This window comes from Melopsittacus undulatus, chromosome 2, assembly GCF_012275295.1.
Source record: "Melopsittacus undulatus isolate bMelUnd1 chromosome 2, bMelUnd1.mat.Z, whole genome shotgun sequence".
NCBI classification, from domain to species: Eukaryota; Metazoa; Chordata; class Aves; order Psittaciformes; family Psittaculidae; genus Melopsittacus; species Melopsittacus undulatus.
In genome coordinates, this window is record NC_047528.1 from 58,564,988 (window position 1) to 58,592,191 (window position 27,204).

Genomic DNA, 27,204 nt, shown 5'->3' on the forward strand with positions numbered 1-27,204 from the left:
ATTGTGGTGCTTGTGGACTTCCATTACAAAGGTTCTTTAGCTGCACCTCCCAAACTTCATGCAGCCATGGCTGGATGATTGTGCATGCCTCCATCCACACTCCAGTTATACCAGTAGTGTTAGATGGATAACTTTATCTTACCTTTGGGTCCTGGAGGTCCAGGGAACCCTATACCTGGCTGTCCAACAGCACCTTTTTCTCCTGGCAGGCCAGGTCTACCTGGAAGCCCAGGATCCCCTTTGTCACCTTTGCAAGTGAAAACAAGACAAACGTTAATACAAAGGCCAGCTTCTGGGGAACAGAGCCATTATGATCATCAAAGATTAACAGGCTACTGTACCTTGGGGTCCAGGGAAACCAGGTGGCCCAGGAAGGCCATCTGCACCAGGAGGTCCAGGGAGTGTTACAGTTCGTCCTGCTTCACCTTTTGCTCCTGTGAATGTAAAGATGTAATGTAAAGATTAACTACAGGAACTGATGAAATTACACATGGGAGTTTCACCTAGCCAGCACTATTAGTTCACCCATACCATTACAACTGTCTTATTAGGAAGTTTTTTTGTAGGAGGTTCGTAGAAAATTAAGATGAAGCTAAACCATTCCATTTGGCCTAAAAAAATTCTTCAAGAAACCTGCTCTCAAAGATTAGCAATTATACTGCTGAAAGCAGACACTAATTTAAATTAAAAAGTTTTTTTTATTTCAGTCTTAAATGCTGCTGGTCCTGCAGGTTGTATCACTTAAAGGGCACAACTGTTGGTTTTGGGTTTTGTTTGTTTGGATTTATTTGTTCGCGGTAATGTTATAGCATTACCTGGAAGGCCTGGTAAACCTGGGGTTCCAGCAAAGCCTCTGTCTCCTTTGTCACCAGGTAACCCTGTAGTGCCTATCCCAGGAGGGCCAGGAAAACCTCTTTCACCACGTACTCCAGGAAATCCAGGTTGGCCAGGGGGACCACGTTCTCCTTTCAAGCCAGCTGTACCCTAATTTAAGGAAAGTATAAGTGTACTATTTGTCTGACTGATTGGCAAGACAGAACACATCATCCTTTCTGAATATTCTGTAACTTCGATTTGGCACATGTATCTGTAATACTAAAGAAAGTGGATTTTCTATAACTGAGTTCAGTGGAAACTGGGTTCCACATGGAAATTATACCTAGTATGCAATGCAACTAATTGGACCATGGAGGCTATGTTCCCAGTGATAGATCTGGGAGCATACAGAGCTCCATCTTCAGCTCCACATCTGTATCAGCTGCAAGACTTTGAAGCATTAGTTTCCACAAGACGGGAAGTATGTTAGAACAGAGTTGAAACCTGCCTTAACATTCTCTACTTGGATAACTGCATTCCTCTCCAGGTATCAGCTAAATCATCCACATTAGTTCTCTCTATCAAGCTGTGAGAAGGGAGAATGGAACAAAACTATTATCTATGCCCACAACCTTGTGGAGGAAGTATCCTTGCTCTACAGTCCTGAAAGTAGCAACCCCATGCTGAATACATCTGAGTCAGATCACTTATTTGCACGACATGCAAAAAAGGGTCAAAATCTAAAATAGTCTGTTATTTAAAAAACTTCTTCCCCACTAGTTCCAGGGAAAATGGAGTCTCCCTCTGAGAAAGATTGAACTATTCAAGGTAAGGACATGATGTGGAACAATAAATGAGGCAAATAAACATGAAGCATGTATAGGGCATAAAAACGTGTGAATTTTGATCTGAAAGACAGAATACATAGGACAGTATGTAAACATAAATAAACACACATACCGGTGCTCCTTTCGGACCCGGGAGACCTGGCAGTCCATCTTTTCCTGGTAATCCTTCTCTTCCAGGAATACCTGGTTGTCCTGGGAAACCAGGATCTCCCTTTTCACCTTTCAGGATAGAATCATAAGAAAAATCTCCTGGTTCTCCTTTTGCCCCAGGGCTGCCCATAAGTCCTGGAGTGCCGGGGGGGCCCTGAAATTTCATAAAGTCAGATGTCATCAGTTGCCCTACCAACCCTTCAACTGATGCAAAAGAGAACAAATCTTTAGAAATTAAAGAGTAGATCCAAATCATGCAAACCATTAAATTTTCAATTGAGAAGGCCAAATGAGAATATAATCTAGGACACAGCAGTGTGAATAAGAAACTAATGCAAATCTTGTCTTGACCATTTTGTCATTTATCATATCACATTTTAGAATGCACATATAAACTGACACCACTCACACAAGACCTGCAGGCCAAGATACCAAAAACATACTCTGAATTTTCAATACCGGATTTCAGCTACGCATATTTATGCAATATCAGCATCAACATAAGTAAAGCTTTTTAAAAGGCATTTTCAGAGTTGAAGTGTCTGCCCCAACTGTTAAATGCTGAATTCTGTAACACTGTGGAACCTACTTCCCTGATACAAATGCAAAAAATGTACCTCTACATTTCCATGATAATTTACAATACCAGCAGAAGTAGTACTAATACGAGAAAATAACAAACTTCCAGTATGCAAACTCAGCCAAACATAGAGGTTTAAATTGCTTATACAAGCCCTCCATTATTTTCTTTCTTTCAAAACCTTTTAAATTAACTATTCATCAAATATATAGATTATCTATGAAATTAAATTGATTGTCTTACACAAAACTCAAACATTATTTGTACAAGAGCTAAGGTTAACTGAAGGATGAAAGCTTCTCCCTGGGTAGTTTATTTATGACATTTAGCTGACACAAAACCACATTTCCCTTCACTACTAACATTAATCAATTTCGTAAAATTAACAATCACAGCCAGTAGGTACTATCAAAATACTACGCACATGCTCAGAAAAGAGTTTTCTAAGCATCCCTGGAAGAAATTATCTACCTAATAATATACCTACAGGATTTCCAGAATTCAAATTTTTCCCTAAATGTTTTCTAGGACTTAAATGAACTTTTCTCATAGAAGTAGTCTCTAATTTCAAGCGAATCAGAGCTACTCACTAGGGTAGTAAAGCACAGACTTCATGGGCAATGTCCACTGATTATGACTGATGTGTGCCCTCCACTTAAACCTGAACCAGAACACAGTCAAAGGTGATCTTTCCATTAGCTTTGGTGAGTCTTGGATAGGAATCTGGTTCTGGCATGCCTCTAAGCAATGTGAGTTTCCGTGGCTGGTCTTTTTGCATTTTTGCCAAGCTAAACTATATGCTGGATCACCACCTGGCTGAACTTTGTGAAGCAAAACAAGCTTAAAAGAATTCAGAACAGCAGTCAGTCCTTGTCTGATGAAAGACATGAACAGAACTTAAAAGGCAATAAAGGGAAAATATAAAGGTGTGGCAAAACGTGCTGAGAACAAATGCTAGACACACAAAAAAAAATTAAATATATTGGATGTCTTTCATTTTTCTCCACTGTTTCTTTCAACGATCCCATTGATATTATAGTAAAGTCAGTCACTGAGTAACATCATCTTATTTATCATGGTAGAAATAGAGAATGGACTCCATCTTAGCTAACTTTCATTGGCTGAAAGCAAGCATCTAGGCTTTATCCATACTCAAGGGAGAGAAACGGATTTCTTGAAGAAGAAATTCATGCAGGGGTTGGTTTAACTTCTGAAGGTGCTTCTCTCTTACCACTAGTGATAGAGGGAGCTTGTGCACCTCCCGTATGTGTTAAAACTAGTGCACATGAATAATGCTGAGAAGTTATATTCCCAAAAGTGATCAGCTGGAAGAAGAAAAAAGCTTTTGGAAAAAGAAGTCTGGGGAGACTCTGACAAACCCAGTCTACTTACATTAGGAATGGTGTCAAAATCCACATTATACTATAGGAACATGTATGCTAAGGTAGGTCTTGACAGCATACCACACTGTACGTAGGGACACTCAAGTGAACTCTGACAAGATCAAGTGCAGTTGTACTAGTACAGTGCTCATCTAGGAGTAATTTGTGCTACATTTTAGACAAGTGCTGTGCTCCTGATATCTTCCTCACTAAGAGTCCTTAGTTGTGCTGCATCAACATAATTTACAAGTGATCATATTGTCAGGATACTATCCACTTTCAGAGACTTCCTTTATTTCTTCAAAACTACTTAGCTGCCTTCCTAAGTAAATAAGTTTTATGGAACATACTGCACATATTTCCCAAAACTCAGAAAAAATGCCAAAGTATATATTGCATGCAAATATTACATTGCTTACACTTCACTAGATGGCACTGTTTCTCAATATATATGTACATAACAGCAACGAATTACTGCAAAAATTCACCAGGACAGGGCAGACCTACATTGGTTTCCTGCAGAATCCTAGTTTTAACTCAACTCCACTGCTTAGCTTGGTCAACCAGGTCATGTGTCCTGCTGAGTTCATAGGATGGGCAAACACAGAAATATAACCCATTTCTGACCACTCTTTTTTCCTCTCATAGCTCAATCATGCCTCCTATTTTATTTTCCTAGGCTGTGCTGGTCTGTTTTTAAACAGAACTATTATACCTCCACACCGATGATCACATGTTTTTCTAATTACATGTCTCATAGGACACATAGCATTTTGTGAGGCATTACTTACAGGTACCCCTGGAAGGCCATCAAGTCCAGGTAAGCCTCTGTCACCCTTGAAACCCGCTTGCCCTGGAAAACCTTATCACAGAGACAAAAATACAGTTAAATTTATTACATGCATTTACAAATAGTTCATGAATCCTTTGTGATCCTCCTCGAAGTGTCTCATTCCATCCCACTTCCATCAACATAATGCTGTTAAAGTCAGTGAGGTTGTCTGGATTCATGTGCTCCTCTGCTATATGTGTCTGCATTCATAAATCCAGAAGCTGATGATTCATCTGATTTAGGAATGAATTCACCTTACTACTTAGACCTATCATATAACCACTGTGGTCTTGAAACTACCTAAACAGTACTATTTTTTCTCAACAGCCACTGGAACAAACAAACATGTTTGCATGTGGAATTTCTCCCATGTGATTGCAGAAAAATTAGGGTTTTTTTGCCCCAGAATTTAATGCTAAAATTTGGAATGTATGCATGGGCCACTGCCAAGCCTGGGCACACAGGGCAAATGCTTCCCAGATTATTTTTAACTTTCACAATCTTTTATGAAAGTATTTGGGCTACAGTTTGCAAAGACCCTCCCTGTGGCCAATTTTTGCCCCCTTAGTAACTGGTGATTGCTTTGCAAATGTGGAATCAGGCCCAAAATAGGAATAGTCCATGCTCCTTTCACTAGTTTCACAAATAATTTGATTAGCAGGACAAAAAGTAATTAATTTTATCATATATGTTGCATTTTTAGGTTTTAGCCTATGTAGTTAATTCTCAGGTAGTTAATGAGTTTTTACCTGCTGGCCCTGGTGGTCCTTGCGGTCCTGGAAGTCCAGGAGGTCCTACTTTATCACATAAGGCACAGGATTCACCTTTGTCACCTTAGAAAAACCAACACACCACAAAGCTAATGAATAACAATGAAAAGATTTAAGATAACTGCAAGCAGGTGGATTCAGGGGCAAATGTCAATTTAATACACTTCATGTTGAAAGAATAAAAATGAATGTGCTACTTCTAGTTACATCCTTCAAAGAGAATTTATCAGTGAAGTTATACTCAAAATTCTAAAAAAAAAATTAAAGGAATGGCATGAAAATCAACTTAAGTCTTAAGAAAAAAAGAAATATACACTGCATATAGAAAAATAGATTGAAGCAGAAAAAGAAGACCTTAATATTAACTACAATTTTCAGTTTTAGAAAAGCAGTGAGCAGAATGAGATTAGGAAGGATCAACTATTGTATAAATGAGTGCAGCTCATTTTTTTATATGCCCATTTAGTCAATGCTGTTAAAACCCATGGTTGACAGTGCTATTTATAGGTGTTACAATTTTATCTTCAATTATATTTGTGGCAATGATTCATAAACCATTTCCATTCCCAACTCATCTGCCCCTCTCTCATTCTTTATCTCAGAATTCACACCTTTAATTGCCATAAACAGTTCAATTTACACTTAATGGGGCTATACTCAACCCTTTCTCTCTTCCCAGCTCCTTTCTTATCCATGCACTATCCTTTATCACTTTACAGCAATGTGTAGGCTAACAGAAATGTAAATGCAGTTTGTGTCACCCAACTCAAAACACAATATCCTTCTTTTACTCACAGCAGACTCAAGAAAAGTCTTCCATGTCCATGAAGTGTTTAACTAACTTCAAGTTTGCTTTCCCTGGATCCAGACTAACTTGCTCAGCCTTTTTACATACCCAAGCTCCAGAGTACAGAGCATTAGCAAGCAATCACTTTAAAATAGTATTACCTTTCTCTCCCATCTCTCCTGGAAATCCATCTCTTCCTGGAAGTCCAGGACTACCTGGTGCACCAGGTTCCCCCTGCTGGCACTGATCGATTCCATCTGCAATGGAAATACAGTGAAGAATATTGTTTGACAAGTTCCAGTTTCCATTATAGGCTGCATTTATGAATAGCCCAGCTGAAGAGTGGTAAGTCAGGATAGCATTTTACTTTTCTATTTTATTTACTTTGACAAATCTAACTGGGATTCTGTATTCTGATTCCACATATATTGCTTAAGAAACCCTGAGGATTACAAAGAAAAGACAGGCTCTACCATAATAAGGTTACAAACAACTTTCACATAAAATCTGATTTTAAGTTTTGGACAAGAAGACTGCTGTTTGTGAAAATTACTGGTTTCACCCTGAAGAGAATGAAGAATATTGACTTCTGAAGAAATTCATTAAGTAGAAGGGTTTCTACTGAGACTTTTTTTTTCCCAATATTTTAGGAAACTTTCTAGGTCAACAGCAGCTTGATGACATCTATTTAACTGCTTCACATTGATCAAGCTTCCTGAAACCAAAAAAATTCATAATATTAGGAAGTGAAATAGGTAAGAAATAAGAATATTTAGCAGACTTGATATGAGAACACATATTGTGCTGCTTCTGTTAGGTGATATAGCATGGGTTCTGATCCAATACAATATGACACCATTTTGGCCAAAGCCAGTACAGAAAATGTTAATGTAAAGTTTGACAAACAACAGCTAAATGAAAACAAATTGTTTCCCATTATGTACTTGAAGAAAGGTCAGGTGTCTGGGGAAGGAGCTGAATTAAGCAGGAAAAGAAACATGTATTTTCATGTACGAAAAACCAGGAATTGCACTTATTTTTAGGCCAAGGCAAGATTTAGCTATTTAATTCCATTTTCTAGCTGATAGATTTATTGGAAAATGGATTAATTGACAAATACAGAAACAACGGGGCATCTTCAATTGTTTTTGAACAAAGTATTTTTTGTTTAGGAATTCCACAGAGATTAATGTTCCTTTCATAAAATCATAAAAAAAATTGGATAGTTAGGGTTGGAAAGGACCTCAAGATCATCTAGTTCCAACCCCCTGCCATGGACAGGGACACCTCACACTAAACCGTATCACCCAAGGCTTCATCCAACCTGGTCTTGAACACTGCCAGGGATGGAGCATTCACAACCTCCCTGGGCAACCCATTCCAGTACCTCACTACCCTAACAGTAAAGAATTTCTTCCTTATATCCAATCTAAACTTCCCCTGTTTAAGTTTTAACCTGTTACCCCTTGTCCTGTCACTACAGTTCCTAATGAATAGTCCCTCACCAGCAACCCTGTAGGCCCCCTTCAGATACTGGAAGGCTGCTATGAGGTCTCCATGCAGCCTTCTCTTCTCCAGGCTGAACAGCCCCAACTTTCTCAGCATCTCTTCATATGGGAGGTGCTCCAGTCCCCTGATCATCCTCGGGGCCCTCCTCTGGACTTGTTCCAACAGTTCCATGTCCTTTTTATGCTGAGGACACCAGAACTGCACAGAATACTCCAGGTGAGGTCTCACAAGCTTCTATAGCTGTAGACTACCTAAACTACTGTAATAGGTATATCATTCTTTCTGATATGACGATATAACTCACAATATCAGTATCAGTTATAGCAAAAGTTTTCCTCCAATAAAAGAGTTAAAACATCAGTTGTAAGGAGCTATTAAGCACAGACCAATTTTGTATGTACTTTTTTCATTGCTTTGTTGCAGAGCAAAACCAAAATAATTTCATCTTTAAAAATATTTTTTCTATTTCATCAGATGTAGTTATACATAGATACATAATGTTATTATTATTACTAATTATTACCTATTTATCATATCATTACTAGCTTTTCATTTTCCTCTAGAAACTGTGTGTGGACTCTACTCTCCTGTAAGATAATTTTTACAGTAAAAATTTCTAGCAGGCTAGTATCTCAGGCTGTAGTTTTTACACGTGTTCAATCTGTTACACAGACTGGAACTGCAGACTTGTAAATTGTGATATTGAATGGCTATCTTTCATGCTAAGACCAGTATTAGTATCTGTTATTTTTTAAATTGAAGATCTATAAATATCTCTAGGTTGGCACATTAGGACACAGAGGAAACCAGTATACATTAAGGTCAATTATTTGGTTATATTGTAACAGTAATGAATGAATGAACTTACATTCAGTCCATAATGAACTTACAAAGAAATTAAAAAAAAATAGTTTAGCGAAGAATCCTTGTCCTAGTAAGGAAACAAACAGCTTGTTGCACCATGGAACAGCTTTTTCTTGGTCCATTAACAACTCGGATATATTTATTCCACGACGTAGATGCATTCTGTTTATAGCTTTTATAAACTTGTTGCTTTTTCCTTTTTTATGTGCATGCAGTGTGCATTACTGAATCTTCATTGTGAAAAGCAACTGAATGCTTTACCTACCTGTTTTGCCTGGAGGACCTGGTGGGCCAGGCAACCCCGGGGGACCTGGGAAACCATCTCTTCCTGGGGGTCCGGGCAAAGGGAATCCTGGAGAACCCTTTTCACCTTTTTCACCTCTCTCTCCAGGGACACCAGGTGATCCTACCCTGTCTGGCAGTGGTCGACCTTTGGACAGAGTAAAACATACATGAAAGAAGTGACCAAGTGAAAAGACAGTAACATTAACAACACATTGGCCTCCATTAGGGTTCAGAGAGAAATGGAGAAATGCTAGTGCACAATAAAAAAGGGACTGTGTTTTACTATAGCTGATTTATGACAAATTGATATTATATACTCACTACAGCTCAGAATAATTCACTTCAGTTAGGTCCCTAGACAAACACACTTATTCTGAACTAAATGCCTTTCTGAGATTTAGTTGAAACAACTTTTGCTGGGTAGTAATAGTGGCAACACAGGAGTTAACTATTACACTTAGAAACTATTACACAGGTGTTGTCTCATAATAAACCAAATTTTAAACAGATCTAGAAAGGGGCAGCATGTCTAGGAACTTCTGTAAATAAGTATTCAACAATGCTAGCAAATTTCAGTAAAGCTAAAACTAAAACTGTTTGTAGGAAAAACAAGCAAACAGCAGCCAATAAAAAGCAGTTAAGTAGCTAGGGAAAAAGCCCGCTTAAGATCTCCTTTTACCTGTTTGTCACACAGATCTTCATACTTTAATGAGCTAATTCAGCTCATAACTGATCACTAGACATTATCACTAAACCATTTTCAGCCTTCTCCAACACTGCAGAAAGACGTGAAAGTCACACAAGTCTCAATTTCTGCAGGGTAATGACAGACTAAGAGCTACCATTCTTCTTTCCTTGTCATATAGAATTCTTTAGAGACTATTGCAGCCTACGGTATATAGTATCTCCTCCCTAAACTGTGAAAAATTTCCTAGAAACTATCTGTCCTGGCTCACATTAGTTTCATATTTAGCTCACTGTTAAGACAGAAAATGCAAGCAAAGGAAGTAATAGCAGTATCTCTGGAGGATGCAGTACAGTCAGGTTTCCACGGAGGATTTGCTTAATTTTAAAAAGGCAAATATTGTAGTTCAGTTCAAACCCAGGTACACGTAGATATATACATAATAGCAGTGTTGTCTTAATGTGAAGAAGACAGGTAGGTAAAGCACTGTTGCCTATGAAACTGGCAACATCTGCAGGCAAAAGAAATAACTCTTATTACAGCAAGTGACAAAAAAGTAGGAAGCTTTCAGGAATGACTTTGATTAAATAAATGCTATTATTTCTCCTAGTGAACCTTGTTTTATTAAATTCATACAACCACATATAAAGCTTAAGTGAGAGCATAAAAATTATATGTGAGTATGCATACGTAGGCACATATGCATATACTCACATATTCACATTTAATAAGTCTTGCTCAGTGGAGCCATACTCTCCAGGCTACCTCTGATGACCTGTACACAGTACTTCTTCAATTTAAGCAGGAAGTTATCAGGGCTGTACACAAAGGGTAAAGCTGGATAACATCAGAGACATGAGAACAATCTACAGGAAAAGACTAGGGGGATAATTAGACATCTGGAGAGGCTACTGCCTGGGTATTCTGTAAGTCAGGCAAGTAACTGGCAGTAGTTACAGAGAACATCTCTTGGGACTCTTCACCCAAGAACAACACAGGAAAAATGTGATCAATGGCCATAAACTCATACCTGGAGGTCCTGGTATTCCTTGTATACCAGGGAAACCTTTAGAAGAAAGAGAGGTTTTCAATTAGGGAACGAAGTCATAAACACCAACGTCAGTGAACTTTTAGCACATGTTATTTAAGTACACACTAGAAGCTAGTATATCCTGAATCAAACGTTAAGTTAAATAATCTACAAACAATACATTTAGGCAAAAAGCCCTGCTGTGACCCATCTTCTCCACTGGTCTTTCTTCAATAGTGTAAAGGTCTATAATGGGGAAAATGAGAAAGGAGATGATTGATAATTTCTGTTTACCGGAGCATTTTATAAACTATGGAAGCCAAATTTTAAGATTAAAATTTAGCTACTGATTTTTTTAAAGAAGTCTCAAGATTCTCTGTATTATTATCCTCTTTTTTGCTAGTACTGATTTCCATCTTAAATAATCCCACTGTATTATTTAACTGCCATAAAAACAGATCCTAGTTTATCATTTTCCGATCTGTAGCTGAAAGGCAGTTTTACTTATGATGAGGAAAAGAGTCCTACAAATTACCATCAAATGTAATAACCTGAAAGAAATTAAATAAATAACTGGAACATTTCACTGTCATATAGAGCTCCTGAGCTCAAGATTGCGCAATTTTAATTTAATTTAGTTTTAATTAAGTAATAAAACTAAAATCATAACTCAATCAAAAAGACAAGACAAAATACATACCTTTTTCACCTTTTTGACCTTTCAGCCCAGGCAAACCTGAAAGTCCAGGCTCTCCTTTTTCACCAAACATATCTACCGGTCCAGTATCTATAATCTGAATCACAGGACAAGGCTAGGACACTACAAACATAAAACTGTGCCCTCATTTGTATCTCTCCCTTCTTGACCTGATGGCACAGAGGCCATTTTGGTCTGTACTAACAATTTTCGCAGATTTGGTATACTTGCAATTTCAGTGACGCACAACGAGTGCTGTGAGTGGATTGTAGATGCTGAGGAATTACCATGAAAAATATTACCTGTTCTACCAAAAGTCCTTCACATCAGTAGCAGGATTAAGTGGAGAGCTTTATAGCACATTTCTGAACCAGAATGATGCCAAGAAACCTCAGCATGGTCTAAGCGCTTACCCATTAGGTTTGTATTACCTTTAATTTTAAAATACTCTGTTCTGGTAATTTCCGCTAACATTGATCTGAGCTTGACATATAGGATACTAATATTTAGAATAAAATCAGCAGACGTTGGGAATTGCCCCCCCTCCCCCCCCGTAGCACCATCAATAATGTATTTGTTGCTGACCAATACCATTTTTTATTTGAAATGTTAAAAAAATTACAAACTGGAAGCTGACAGACTTACTCTTGAATTCTCTTTTGGATACTTCTATTGATTATCAATGCCTATCATTTTCACAGGACAAAATAATTGAAAGGCATATTCTTTCACAGCTCCTTTCCCAAATTTCAAACATACTTAGAAGAAATGTATCCAATTTTTGTTTTCATTAAGAGAAAATTAGGACATGATTGATTAGAATGAGATCAGAACATGCACAGTCTCTCTTTATTTCCTCATTGTCTGAGCTCTTTGGCTTTCACAGAACTTATGTTTTCACTGATGTTTAAAATCAAACAATAATTTATTTTACTTACTCTTCCTGGAGGTCCTGGAAAACCTCGGTCACCTTTGTCACCCTAAATCAAAATATAATGCACATTTTAAATACAGATCAGATTTTCTTCCCCCCAAAATAGGATTTCCTTAGCTAATGAACACTTTGATACAGAAACATGCAACTTTCAAATGGTAAGTACCTGGACCATTAGAAGAAGCAGTAAGAAATTAGTTTGCAGGCCTGTACTGCTTTACACTATGTAAAGAGAAACTGGATTTTTTAGGAAAGTACATTTGCACATATGCTGGCTGGGCAAAGAATTTGTGAAAATAAAGCCTGCATTAATCAATTTGCATAAGAGATCTCAACCAGGGATACCTACACTACCCCAATTTTGACTTTTCTCAGACTCTGAGTGATGACCTTACTTACAACTTGGTTACATTCATTTAACATTGCTTAATATGCATTTATTGCTTTAATGCACATCTATGAATACACCATACAAGCTCTTAATTTCTCTTTCTATGTGATGGGAAGTGAAGGCCACTACTACACACCTTGGCACCAGGTTCCCCGGGTCTTCCTGGAATCCCAAACCCACCAGGCAAACCCTGTGTGCAAAAGACAGCAAAACCAGAAAAGACAAGTACAGCTGTATTTTAGCCCTGGCAGCATTGAAATTTTAGATTTTCAAACCAGTCACTAATTCACCAAAAGCAACAACTTTAAATAAACAACTCAGAAGGCTAGACAATTTCTACTATTTATGATACACAAACTACAAGAAACAGTACTGGAAATTCAGTAAAATACATACGGCTTCTCCTTTAGGTCCTGGCTCACCATCTTTTCCTGGCTTTCCCTGTAAAACACCAAGTTCCACTCTACTTAAACAGACAGCCACACACATGCAATTTCTAAATACAGTGAGTGAAGCACTAGAACAATACAACCACTATTTTAATGCATGAATTAAAAGTGTGCTAATGCAGTTAACTGCAAATGGTACAAAGCAGGCAAATTGTGCCTGCCTAGTGCCTATATTACTCAACATCCTACAAGCTGCAGAATTAAATAAAATCCTGCAAATCTGTTCCTAGGTCCAGGAATAACATATGGATTTCCCAGTCAAGGAAGCTTCAAGAAGAAGTATATCAACAGCACAAGAAACTGGAACCAGACCCAGAAACATTTCCCTTTATAGTAATCCCTTTCTATATATATACTCTCCAACCTCACAAAACCTTTATTCATAGACATTCAGTGGCTCAGTTTCAACAGAAGGCTTGGAGAGCAGCCCCGTATCAGATAGCGGGTAATCTAGTGGTAAATTGAAAGCTATAATTTCAAATCACAAGGCATATGATAACCTGGAATCCCAGACTTCTTCCTCCAGAGCAAAATGGTTTACTATTAGACCACTGTGTTAGCCTATAGAGAAGATCAGATTAGTGATAAATGACCTAGATGGACTAACCTACTTTTCAGCATTCCTTTCCTCTTCCTATGGATAATAAAGGGACTGGCACCTAGGCTTGTAGCCTAATTCACTGAAAGTTGGCTTTTAGTTGGTGTTAAGAGTCCTTGGACTGTATGTGTATCATAAGCAGTATGAGTATGTCCCATAAAATGAGAAACTGTATATACTTAATGAACAAAACAAGAGTGCATGCAATTCAGTCTGAAAAATAATCCCATCAGTTTAGGTCAAATAACTCTTGTCTAGAACAATGAAACTGAAGGATAAAAATGATAAAACAAATGTGAACAGGCCACCAAAGTGTGCAGCTACGGTACCTTATAAAGAAGTTTATACGTGATTTTAAACAATTAATTAAAAATACGAGCTCTAAAGTCACAAGAATCTTCAAATGTACACTGTGATTAGAATTAATCATACAGTTTCATTCCATGAAACTAGAATATCAGGTCTGTTCATCTGTTCATCTTTCAAGCCTTATCTCAATTTCAGAAGTAGGTATGATTTCCCTGAACAGCAACAATTATATACAAAACATCTTAGGAACTTTGTTTAGGGAACTCTGCAGGAACTGAAGGCTGTGTTTTTGAGTAATTCAAAGAACAGTTTTCCTCTACAATTTCTAGGCTAACATTTCTCCATTTTTCCCGCTTTCAAGCCCTCATTTACTGTAAGAGAAAAAATTCATATGCAGCAAGTATAATCCCAACACATATCTTTACTGAAAGGATGATGGAACATTTGACCTTGAAGTACTGAAGAGAGCAAGATTGTGTCTTTTTCAGATTAAAATACAATTCAACACCTATACATGTGCTGGTCCTTTTCCAACAGTTTATGAGGATCCACAATTTGAGATGCAACACTTCAAACACATTTGCACGTAGAAACTATGGTTTTGCTACCAACTCAGCTACGAAAGATACAGCATGACTCATGTAGAAGTTGTATGGATATGACTATGCCATAGATCAGACCAGGCAAATGTAACAGACCTTATGGCTTCAAGCACCTACAGTCAGGCTAGAAACCAGCAAGCAAACACATTTCAGTCATCTAAAGCTTTTGCTCCATTTGTCTTCTTTATAAGAAATGGTACCTTTAGGCTAAGCAGGCCTATTTTAGAGATTCCATGTAAGAGATCTGCAGTAAATTCAACACGTTCCATTTAGCTAAAGTCATCCCAACAAAGGGATATGTTTTGCTTTGTTTTTCCTTCTGTTCCAGAATGATTTAATCTTGCTTCAATTGGATCAATGGGAGTCTTGCCTTTGCCTTCAGCACTGCAAGCTGCTGTTAGGTGGTTTTGTTTATCTGAAAGCGTGTTACATACATTACTGTATGTTATCACTACCTTGACTCGTACACCTATCCAACAGCAAAACTTGCCTGTTTGAAATATACCAAATTTGCTGGTCTGCTAACGGTTATTAAGTTAAATTAGTTTATGGAAACAACACAATGACTGTACTTATAGTATTGATAAAGTTGAGCACACTTACACGTGGACCAGGCTTCCCAGGTTCACCCTTTTCACCTTTGAAACCTGAACCTGGCAACCCCTGCAAAATAAATATACACCAGATTAAAAATACTGCCAAATTCTAAAGTAATTTTGCTTTTGTCCAACAGCTATAAAGATATTCAGGGCCATTATCAGATTCTCCACAATTTTTATAGTAATAAAACCAAATCTACACAATACTCACTGGAACTCCCTGTTCACCCTTTTCACCTGGATCGCCCTAATGAAATTTTAAAAAAAAGAAAAAGAAGTAGATTAGTAAGCATAACCTTAACCATTATTTATTTAGGTTGCAAATCATTTAACTCTTCAAGTCAGCAAAAGCACATTTAACCCTGTTCGCTGCTTCAAGTATTTTGCCTAATAGTATGATGTGCAAGTTACAGAAACACAAAATGTAAATCCATTAAGCTAGTTCATTGTAGTAGTACATATTGCTTAGACTGCCTAATTCAATAACTGAAAAATTAATTAACACTCAGATTCCATGAATGTGATTCTGCACAGGAAAACTCCAGTACAAGCTACTTAATTCAAATTTACAGAATATTTGGTGTTTACTTGCCAATCCTCCTTCCTCAGAAAGTCTCTGCTGTATGCGTTACTTATTCATGCAGTTATTTATGCATTTATCATACATTTTTCAGAGAAACTGCTGGAAAGACAATCAAAATTCATTCATGGGGTAAAACAGGAAGAAGCATTTGAAAATTTGCTGTAGGTGACTCACTATACTTTTTCCTGTCATACTTTAGTTTGCTAATTCCTATTGAGCACATTTTAATGAAAAAACAACAAGATTAATCATTTAAGGTCTCACCTTTTCTCCTCTTATGATTTCACTCCCTTTTTCTTTCATATGTGGTGCTGGTCCTGGTGGGCCTGGGGGGCCCCTTACCCCTTGTTCTCCCTGTCAACACCAAATCCAGGATAGTCCGTTGAAAACAGTACTGGCACTGAGAACAAACATTACTAAGGCCAATAACATTAAAGAGAATTACCACTTACTTTTAAAAACATAGCTAAATGTTTTGGGGTTTTTTTAATTCTTATTTCAGCAAACTCAGTCAGAGAAAGGGTTACATCACAGTTTTATAGGAGACACAGCTATATACTGGGTAATAGACAGAGACTGCCCTGAAGAAAAATCTCTGAATCTCCTGGTAGGGTGAAGAATGATTAATACCAAATAAAAAGAACACATCCAATTAATTATTGTAACAGGACAAATTCTTTTAGTGCCTCCTTTAGGAAGAAGATCGGGGTAATGAGCTAAATCAATGTCAGGTATAACACCATAATGAGCAAAGTCTATAACCATTCATTGCTCATGACTTTTTGTTCATTTAGGTGTAAGTTACAGATTTACTCAAGCATTCCAAAAATTACAATGTTCTGTATGGATTGATTCCAACAGTTTGTTTATTTTAAACAAAGCAATAGGATATGTCTGACAGTTGTTCTCTAGAAGTTTTCAAGAGACTTACCTTTTCACCTTTGGGACCCTGAAAGCCCAAGCCCATATAGCCCTGAAAATACAAATCACACATACTTAGCCAGTTTTTATCAGCAGTACATACATGCATATATACACATATACAAAGGTATTCTGTACACCACGAAAGCAAAGAGAGAATATAAAAAACAGAATATGTCTTTCAAACGCACATGTGAAACAAATATTTATTTCCTAAACCTCCTGCTGTGCTTTTAAGTCCTGTATCACAGCAGTTTGTGAAAATCTAGAGAGAAATTTATCAAATAATTTTATTGTCAGTATGCTCTTTTTTTTTTCTTCAACATTTTAGTGAAAATTTTGACTTTTTTAGATGAGGTCAAATAATCATAGAATGTTGTAATTACTACTAATTTGACCAAGTAAGATAACAGATGTCCGTTAAGACATAAAATAGATCCCAAAATGTAAAAAAACCAGTCCTTTATGACCATTAGTTTCCAGATTTTGGGGGATCTGGTATGGCAAATTACAGACTTAATCTTTATAATAAAAAGTCTTACCTTCTCGCCTGGGAGTCCTGGTGGCCCTGGGGGACCCTACAAGACAGCATATTTTAGCATATATATATATATATATATATATATATAATGGAACATAGGTGGAATAATGCTTTATTCTATAAAGACAGCAAGAATGCAAATCTTTCCCTTAGACCAAGATGTAAAATCTTTTTCTGCTACTGTACATAACTCACAATTAAATAATAAAATCCAACAGAATCTGTCTAAGATACCTCATCAGACCTTATTTTGCAGTTAGTAATGTCTATTCAGCGCCTAGACAAGAGACAATAAAAAAAAAGTCTATGGTACTGCACTGTAAAATAAACTTATGACTGATTTTATTCCCAGCTCTGCAGGCTAAATATTATTCCCCACATTTCTTTCATTAAACTTCTCTGTCACATCAGCAAGTTCGAATTATGACTAAACTGCACGACCATTTTCCTTTACATAACTTTCAGTTTGTTTAGAAGGGTAAGAAATCTCACACATCACACTTTAATAGCCAGAAGCACTAGGCTGACTTTCACCAGATAGAAATAACTGATTGCTGCTAATGTTATCTGCATCCAGTACATAAACAGAAGATATTATATCTGTTAGACCTGTTAAAATGTCAAATAGCTGAAGTGCCTTCAGCATTTGGCAATTTCCATAATAACAGATAGATGATATCCTGCTTTCCACAGTACTATTTACTGTGGCTGTCCATAAGTACAACCTTGGCAAACATTTTGATTTAGATCTGTGTAGTAGTGTGGCTCATTTTCTTTAAATTTAGTGGGGGAAGGGGGGAAAAGAGGAATAACTGTTACAACCCCTTCCACACAAGAATACTCTCCAAGCCTCTTCTTGTGAAGAGATCACTGCAGGAGCAACTGCTGTTGAAAACCTATGTTACCTATTTATTCCTGGTAGAGTCCAGGAGGTTAGATATGAAGCCTGGAACCACAGGTTATCTCCCAAATCCCAACAAACACTGGCTATACAGACCTTGTAGAACTTTCCTATAATAACACTCTATCAGTAAAGTGCAAATCATAATGAAAGGAAACTTACTGGCTCTCCTGGTGGCCCCTGTGGCCCCATTGGTCCCTGAAACCCTGGATTTCCAGGAGGACCCTATGAAAAATTAAAATGGTATAATTAAAAAGTGATATTTATTTGGAAATGTCATAACACTGACAGAATTTTAATTGAAGCTCACTGCTATTCAAACATCATTTAGACTTACAGGTAGTCCAGGTTGGCCAGGAAAGCCTTTATCACCTTTTAGCAGACTAGGAGGTAAAAGACCAATCACTTCACCTGGATCTCCCTATAATAAGAAAGGAAAAACAGTAACACTTGAACATCCATTCAAATACACTCAAAGACACCAATACTGAGATGAGAGGGAAGTTGGAGCTATGCAAAGTTTAGAATCATTTGGAAAACTGACTTTAAAAAAGTCACCTTCTTTTAATTCAGCTGAAACACAGCAAGAGATATTTAAAGTTAAGACCTCAGTTGCCAAATGTCCTTTAAAGCCACTTGAAGAGATTCCAGTATGTCATGGGTTCAGCCGTAGCAGTCATTTTTTCTCTTTCTTGTAGCTGGTGCAGTGCTGTGTTTTGAGCTCTGGGCTGGGAACAGTTGCTTGACAGCGAGCATGTTTTGAGGGTGTTTTTGTTCAGGGCCTTTTCTGAGCACGCGCTCTGCCGGGGAGGAGGGGAGGCCGGGAGGAAGGAGAGACAGGACACCTGACCCAGGCTAGCCAATGAGGTATTCCATACCATACCACGTGATGCCCAGGATGCAACTGGGAGAGAGAGCTGGAGGGGTGGAGCTCTGGAGGAAAATGGAGGAGGGAGCACGCGGTGCTCAGTCAGTCAGGGTGGAGTGAGTTATGGGTCGGTGGCTGGTGGGGTGTTGTATTCTTTTCACTTGTTATTGGCTTTATCATTATTATTTGTAGTAGTAATGGCAGTAGTGATTTGTGTTGTGCCTTAGCAATTAAACCGTTCTTATCTCAACCCGTGGGGGCTACGTTTTTTGGATTCTCCTTCCTAACTCTCCGGGACTTGGGGGAGCGAGGGGGGGGAGTGAGTGCACAAGCTGTGTGGATTTTGTTTAAACCACGACACAGTACCAAATCTACATTCATACCTTAATTTCCTACACCGGAATGGGTAATAGTAAAGATTTTCCCACCAAATCTACCACTACTACAGTGTCACCACACAACTGGAATATCTGACCTGGCTGCTGAGAGAAGCAGTAACCTCACAATCCCCTTTCCTGGCTAAGATTTTTAGTCTTATACCATATTTTGACATAAAAGCCATTTATGGCATTCTCTTTCTTCCAAAAAGGAATTCACTTTGTCTTAGTTTAGAAAACTATTCTGACCATTATCCACTCTTTTATGTTTCTTCTTTTTACAGCAAAAGAACCCTTTCTTCCTTCATTTTTGTACAAAGTTTCAACACTGTGATTTTTTTTCATGAGTTGCATAGCTATGCATACATGCTTAGGAAAGAAACATTTGAGTCTTGTGCTTATAAACTAAAGTAGTTTCTTCCCATGTGAGATAAATAGGAAAGAGCATTTTACAACTTCAGGTAGCCATGCCGTTACAAATTCATGATTACATTTAGTTTCACATTTAGCTCACAGTTCCAAATTGTGTCTGTTTTAAAGCTCTCTGCTGACATCCAGTATTTCATTTTCCTGCTCACAAAATGCATTCAGATACCTAGTTAGCTAGTTTACACATACCATTTACACATAATTCATGATATGTACTACTTTTTCCTGTTGTAATCTATGTGACACACACTGCAGATCTGCATGGAACAACACATACATTCAATTATTATTAAGTGGAGGTCTCTCCGCTGTCTTTGTTTAGTGGGACTGCAGAACAGAGCACAAAATGAAACATGGTGGTATATTTTTTCAGTCCTTAAGTAAGGACTCCTAGTCTTCAAGGGTGTAGAGTTCACCCTAATTCTTATTGTTAAAAGCAGGATATCAACACAGAGTAAAATGTACCTTCATTCCAGGAGGTCCTGGGGGTCCCTGTGAAAAAAGACATATTTGGTATTATTGTTCCTCAGTATTGTATATTTTACATCTTATACTCTATAGCTTTTCATATAGCTCTATTTGCATTTCAAGAATAAGGGTTGAAACAAGTGAATGAGGCATGGAAGACTCTACTTACTATGCTCCCAGTCAGCCCTGGTAAACCTGGGGGACCTACAGGACCTCTTTCACCCTAAGGGGAACAGAGAAATTGGTTTTGTTTAGGGAACATATGCTTGAGAGATGTTTTTATTTCAAAACAGAGACGCTGTTGTAAACATATGTAAATGTCACCTTCGTGCCATTACATCCTGGAATGCCAGGTGGACCAGGAGGGCCATCTTGTCCAGGAATGCCCTACATGAAAAGGAAGTAAAGAAAATAGCAATATTAGCAATAATCCAGCTCAGATGCTACAATTAGAACTTTGAAGTTCTTTGTAAAAATACTTCATACATACAGGAAGGCCTGGGTTTCCTGGGAAGCCTGATACTCCTGGGGGACCCTGCAATTGACAAAAACATAAACTGAAATAGCAAACCCATAAAACACCAATGAGAAGCTGCAGCTCAAGTCTCATCTCCAGTGGTGACAGTAAAAATACAGTAAGTTTCTTTTAAATTTCCTTGACAATATAGCTCTAATCTTTAAAACCTCTCAAACATGGCAACTAAGTAATCAATAACTGAAAACAACTCTTTATATTTCTTTAACTTTTTAAGCAGCAGTATGGATTTCCTTCAACAGGAACTGGACCAGGGCCTTATGTACAGATAGAAAGGAATGCAGAGGTGCTGTCTTCTTACAACCAGCATTTCCAAAATGAAATTTACTGTAAGCACCTCTTCATAGCAGAAGAGGTTGTTAACACACTGTAAAACGCTTCTCTATTTTCATACTCCACATTAGTGTAGCAACTCATCCTTATTCTCAAAGAGCTTACTGGGTTGAGATAGCTCTCTCCTTGAACAGCTTTTCAGTGCAATGAATCAGGAGTCTGACTTGGCACATCATTTTCATCTTACCAGTTTATTTAATCATGCAGTATTTTCTAATACATGTCTTATGCAGCCGAAAAAATGTATGGGAATCCTGTGCTCAGACAGAATATTGGCATCTTCCAGAACTTTGTAATCGGTAAAATACAGTCTCTACTTGCACTGTAGTACACAAACACATTTGTCAGGAGATGCCAAATTTACAATAAAATCCAGGATACCCCGGGGTATCATGAACATCATGGATTGAAATAAGGATTTCTTGATCTAGCAGAATAACCTCTCTGAAATAGTTCAGAAATGGCAGTTGGTTCAATAAAATCTATGTGCTGCAGCAACTCAGGCAAATGCAGAACAAAACTGAGACAGCATTTTGAAAATCTGTGGATAAGGTGATATAGCTGAAAATGTATGCATCATTACTGGTTAGATCATTTGAATCTCTTTCACCATCACATTATGAAACGTGAAAATGCTCAGAACAAGGCTGGCACATCAGAAAACCCCAAAAGACATGGCCCTGGTTAATAAAATGTGCTAAAATAAGTGTTATGTAAGTGCCACATTAAACAGAAATGACAACAGGAAGGTGACAGGTATATTAAGAGCCTCTTCTAGCAAAGTCAAGAGTCCTTTGTCCCTGGCTTTAATCAGGCTCTGCACATTATGAATATTTTTAACATGTTATATGTTCATGGGTGTGTCAGCTTCTCTGCTGGAGTGCTTGAAGGAGTTTAGATGGCAAATATAAAGAAGAATTTTGCATGAGATAATAAGGTCGGTTCATATTCAAGCTGTAAAAAAGCTTCTTGGTATGTCAGAAAGATATCCAAGACATACTGAACGTGCTGTGCATGCAGTGGTAAGCACATGGTGAAAATGCAAATGGGCAAAGGTACTGAATGCCCAGTACAGAAAGAACTTCAAAGGCAAATGCAAGAATATTGAAATTATTGTGCAGCACAAGAGGATGTCATTAACTCAAAGAAAAGACTAACCCTATCTTGAAGGCAGTCATGGAAAGTTAAAGAGATAAACACATAGAGAGCAGAACTGCAAAAAAGGCAGAACTCACCCTTGTTCCCTTTGTTCCTGGCAGTCCTGGTTCTCCAGTATCACCCTGCAAAGGGAAAGAGATAGCTTTGTCTTTCTTAGGGACAACAATTTAGAGAAATCTGAGTGTTTTAAATACTAAAGCTTAAGCTCTTACCTTAAGCCCTGGTGGCCCAGGGGGACCTTCAGGTCCTTGCATTCCAGGAAACCCAATCACACCCTGTAGTCCCGGCAAGCCTCTTTCTCCCTGGGGAAGTAGAAAACTCATTAGCAACTAACAACCAAATCCACTTCTTCAAGCAACCCACATACTCCCCATTTCTGTGCTCAAGAAACCTGATAGGTGGTAAGAATCTACACGTGACAGCAAACATTTCATGTTGGTATTTGAAAGAAGGATTATTATAAACAAAGAAATATTTCTGGTTCAGTAATAGGTTGGCAGAACCTGAGTATGGCACAATAAAAAAACACTCTTTGAATGTCAATGAAACCTTTTTTCTGTCTCCCCAAATAGCTCTTGTTCATAACATGTTTATTCCCATGGGATCAGGAAGGACACTTTCCCTCTAATAAGATCTGTCTGCAGATATACCACCAAATCCTGGTAGAAAATCTAACACCCCAAATCAGCAATTAAATTCCTGAAAACCACAAATATCAATGTTCAGTCACTACTGTATAAATACCAATATGACTTCCCTTCTAATACATCATTCACAACAATAGATTTAGGAGACCAGGCTTGTCACTTATTCTTGAATTTCAGGGTGGTTCAGAGTGCTTTAAGATACAGGATCTTCCCAAGAAGCTGAACTTACAGATTGTATGTGTCACCCTTTAGGTTCTTCTTTAATGCTGTATGAGACATCTGAGTTTTCTGTGCTGTCTCTAACGGTATTTAAATTAGACAAAACTAGAGGCATAAAATCCACATTCTAGATCAATATTTCAGCTATTATGCATTCACTATACTTGAGCTCCCAGTGAAACCAAGAGAAACATTGCCTGAATAAAAGCTGCAAAGTCTGCACTTAGGGGAGCCTGAAAACAGCAAATCAAGCAAATCAAAAGCTAAATGTTCCATGTGGGAAGTAATCAGAGTTGTCCTTTCTAGGTGGTGTGAAACAGGAAGAAACAATTCATACTGCCCGAAAATGTGGGAACATTAGACAAATAAAATATTAGTGAGCGACTGCAAAAAAAAAAAGGTATACAAGTTGAAAAAAACATGGCACCTGTTAATAGTTTATAAATTCAAAACATAGACCAATTTTCAAAGCATACAAACAGGAAAATAAAATCAACAGGGTTCAAAACAAAAGGGAACTACACAAATATTTAAGTATTTTCTGCAACACAATGAGAGAAATAAGATTGCTATTTGCTAATTGAGTATTTGGATTTTAGGATAGTAAATAGCAAAAAACGTTTCTCCTATTTGCTCAGGACAGAGATTCCCAGAAATATGCTGGTAACTTGCAGGGGTCACCTGAGGACTTAGCACACAAGAAAAGAAGAACATCTAAGTCTTGGAGAGCTCACTTCTCAAGTAGGTATAACAGGCATCTTGCGAAGAAAAGGTTGTATTATACAGGCAGAGAAAACTGAGTGATGACCCACAGACATGGTGCAAGTTACAGTTTGGAAGATGAGAGTTATTGGGTTGATGTTGTTTTTAGCTCCTTGTCAAGGATTTTGTTAAGATGACGAAGAGACAGAGGAGAAGAGAGGTGATTGACAGATATGAGCAGAGCCTAGGAGGAAAAGAGGGGAGAAAACTATAACTGAGTTGATAAGAACATGAGAAAGTGAAATCAAAATAGCACTCATTTATTAAACAATCCTGCCAGGAAAAGAATCTGTTGCTGCTTCCCTTCCTCCTACAAAAATACATTTTTCAGTAAAAAAGGTATTTTCTGAGGCAAACAAGCAGCTTTTCCCTTAAGTGCCAAAATGACATGGTCTCCTCTCTTTACTCTCCAGTATTCCTTGTCATGGTTGAGAATAAAGTTTTCTAGTAACCCAAGTAGGAGGCAGTATGTTAGACCACAAAACACAGCAAAACAAAGCAAACAGCAGAACAGCTGAAGAAATACATTTCTAGGTCAGCTGTAAGAAGTACAAAGTCCAAGTTCTAAAGTAACAAACTGTTTTGAATAAGATTTTAAGGAAGAATGTATTAGGATCCAGGATAAGTGTTTAAGTAATTAGAAATCTGAAGGCTATTTGAAATAGTAAACAGATAACTGAGGTTCTTAAACCCACACTTTGGCTTGCTAATTGGCACTGCACGAACAAGAGTATTTCTACAAAATCAGATGCTGTCTCACTTCAGACCATGATTTCACACTGAACCCTGGGCACTTGCTCCCATGACCTGCTGGGAGATGGACTAAGGAGGAAGAAGACACTCAAGTATATAGAACAGGATTTTCCATTACTGAAGAAAAGCACAATATGTGCAAATGAAAACAAGATCATTTGATCATTTTGACACCCACAGAGAAAATGAGTCATGTGTAGCTCAACTAATACTTTCTATAGTCAGGAGTTCAGTGGATTTCAACACACTTCGAACAAAACACAGGGAAATATGCTTTCTTCCATTCTTAAAGAAAGATAAAACTGTGGTTTACAGATCGGATTTTCACTTAGTCTAAGGCTCCCTTAAGACTGTTCTGGCACTGCAAAAGGGCCTTAACATGCCTGTAAATCACTCACTAAGGTAATGACCACTTCAGCTTGCCAAGGAGGTTAACTCAAACTTGGGCTTCCAAGGCAACTAGAGTCAGTTCTCTCAAGGCTGTCTTCAACCTCCCAGGCTGCCCTGTCTGAGGGGTAAAACACAGCTGCGGGAGCAGAGCTGAGACTATACCAAGTCGCTCTGAGCAGAGATACATCCAGGTTTCCCTAGAAACATTTTACTTTACTGACTTGAACTGCTTAGCCAAAAATAAAAATAACTGGCTATTTGTCCAGGACTTCTGAACATCCAATCAAGCTACTACACATCCCAAGGCCTGGAGAGCATAACTTCTGAGCTTGTGGAGGGCTGTGCTGTCCCAAATACTGCAGACTCATGGTTTCTCATACTAGAGCTGAGCTCATCTTTTTGCCTCTGATTAGCCATAGGGAAGTAAGGAAACATAAAGGTGACTGTGTGTGTGAAAGCTGCTGGAGCCCTCCCTGCATGCAACCTGCAACCTTAGTCAGTTATTCTAACAGGGGAACATGGACTTTCATACTGCTTACACCTCTCCCTCTACTCTGCCTTCCCATTTCATTTTACTGCAAAGTAAGTTTGAGTAACCAGTCCAAAGTAAGTATTGAATAAGTAGCCCAAACTTGTGCAGTCCCAGGCTATACAGTTAATGGGACCTTACCTCTCCATGTCATTCATAGAAACTTAGAGAAGTTATGACACCCTATTTCACCACAACCCTGTAACAGATCTAGGGATGTCCCCTGGATTCCAGTCCCTTTCTTTAGTCCAGGTAGCAGACGGCCTCTTTGTAGCAGTCTTAGAAAACCAGTGTGTCAAAACTTGTAAGTAAAGTATTGCTAATGAACAAAGGTCTTATTTCAGTAGTCCTGCTCCAGTTAGCATGAACTTCCACCATAAGACGTTTCTTGGCATCAGTGAAACTACACTAAATTACAGTAAAATTCTATGAGTCTCTAAGTATCTACACTAAACAAGAGAGTACAGAAACGACCATCTAGTAGCTGTAGAGATGCATGTGAACACAGAGCTCCATGTATCCTACTGTCAATGGTTAGATTAGCCCGCAGAGATCACTGAGGCAGCAACATTTGCACTGCTGCTTTCCTACCCAGTACCTTACTTGGAACTTCAAGCTCAGATGAAGCTATTGCTTATTATGCTGTGCAATACAGACATAAGCATGTCCTGAAGATGCCTTGCATTGCAAGGAAATACTTGAGCAGCATCCTTTCCCTGCTTGCTTGCCCAGCTCTTTTCTTCACTTTGTTCCAATCAAGCAGCCCAAGAGCTAGTGTTTGCACTACATTTATGCTGCTACTCATTAAGCATCCACACAGAATAAATTGGCAAGCACCAGATCACCGCTGCTACCCACTTATTTTTCCCTCAGCACTGAGATTTCTAGCTGTGATGCATGAAGAACACAAGACTCTGACTGCAACGGCTATGTACTGTTCAAGTTCCAGTATTCACAGCTGCGAAATCTTGGCAAGTGATGTTGAAAGAGCTTCTGCTTCTTACAAATCAATTCATGAGACTCAAAAATTAAAACAGATGTAACCAAGTCATCTGTACCTCTGCTGATTCAATACAAACTGTCAGAAAGCACAAAGGAGAATTCATTACTCAGCTCACAAAAATTAATATTCTGCCACCCAGCTGCTGAAAATGTGGAGGTGCTACATAAAAAGACAGCAAGCACTCAGTCACTGTTGCACTCATTTAGTAAGCAAGATGCCCGTATTAACCTGGCTTTTGTGAAACATACCCAAATGCCTTTGCATTAGATATAGTTCAAACTGAAAGCAACTGAATGGACTTCTAAACAGGGGTGAACCTGTTAAGAGCATAACAGCATGGGCTGGTATTTTTTCTGGCACCTACCCTTTCAAATTTGCCCTGAAATGCTGTTTGACACATGGAACAACTGCAGATTGCTAAGCAAGAGAGTCACATAAGTAAGCAGTTTCGGAAGATTCAGCTGTAATAAATGAAGTGCTGGGGGGGGAGGAAACAATCACCATCCCATGATAAATTATTTCTGCTATTATTTTGCTTAGGGCCTGCAGGACTGGGAGATTTTAGATAGTGTGGGCTCACAGGGTGTCTGGGCCCATATGAATATAATGTTTCCAGGCTCTCCAGAGACTCAGGCATATGGTGAATAACAATGTGCAGATCTTCCTGAAG

At 38.2% G+C, this 27,204-nt stretch overlaps 1 protein-coding gene across 2 annotated transcripts in view; it reads right to left on the bottom strand.

Moving 5' to 3' along the window:
- The window catches only part of COL4A1 (collagen type IV alpha 1 chain), a 123,278-nt gene that overhangs the window by 32,474 nt on the left and 63,600 nt on the right, over nt 1-27,204 (bottom strand). For both annotated transcript variants that reach the window (XM_031045573.2, XM_034060207.1), the window contains exons 3-28: nt 22,444-22,533; nt 22,309-22,353; nt 20,696-20,740; nt 20,530-20,592; nt 20,375-20,428; nt 20,203-20,229; nt 18,401-18,484; nt 18,226-18,288; nt 17,164-17,199; nt 16,632-16,673; nt 15,965-16,054; nt 15,329-15,364; nt 15,122-15,181; nt 12,957-13,001; nt 12,697-12,750; nt 12,174-12,215; nt 11,239-11,332; nt 10,539-10,574; nt 8,804-8,968; nt 6,327-6,422; nt 5,358-5,441; nt 4,568-4,638; nt 1,777-1,968; nt 816-984; nt 342-434; nt 143-247 (exon numbers count right to left, since the gene is read on the bottom strand). In XM_031045573.2, coding sequence (XP_030901433.1) covers nt 143-247; nt 342-434; nt 816-984; nt 1,777-1,968; nt 4,568-4,638; nt 5,358-5,441; nt 6,327-6,422; nt 8,804-8,968; nt 10,539-10,574; nt 11,239-11,332; nt 12,174-12,215; nt 12,697-12,750; nt 12,957-13,001; nt 15,122-15,181; nt 15,329-15,364; nt 15,965-16,054; nt 16,632-16,673; nt 17,164-17,199; nt 18,226-18,288; nt 18,401-18,484; nt 20,203-20,229; nt 20,375-20,428; nt 20,530-20,592; nt 20,696-20,740; nt 22,309-22,353; nt 22,444-22,533 — 1,981 coding nt within the window. The remainder of the gene's footprint in view (nt 1-142; nt 248-341; nt 435-815; nt 985-1,776; nt 1,969-4,567; nt 4,639-5,357; nt 5,442-6,326; nt 6,423-8,803; nt 8,969-10,538; nt 10,575-11,238; nt 11,333-12,173; nt 12,216-12,696; nt 12,751-12,956; nt 13,002-15,121; nt 15,182-15,328; nt 15,365-15,964; nt 16,055-16,631; nt 16,674-17,163; nt 17,200-18,225; nt 18,289-18,400; nt 18,485-20,202; nt 20,230-20,374; nt 20,429-20,529; nt 20,593-20,695; nt 20,741-22,308; nt 22,354-22,443; nt 22,534-27,204) is intronic.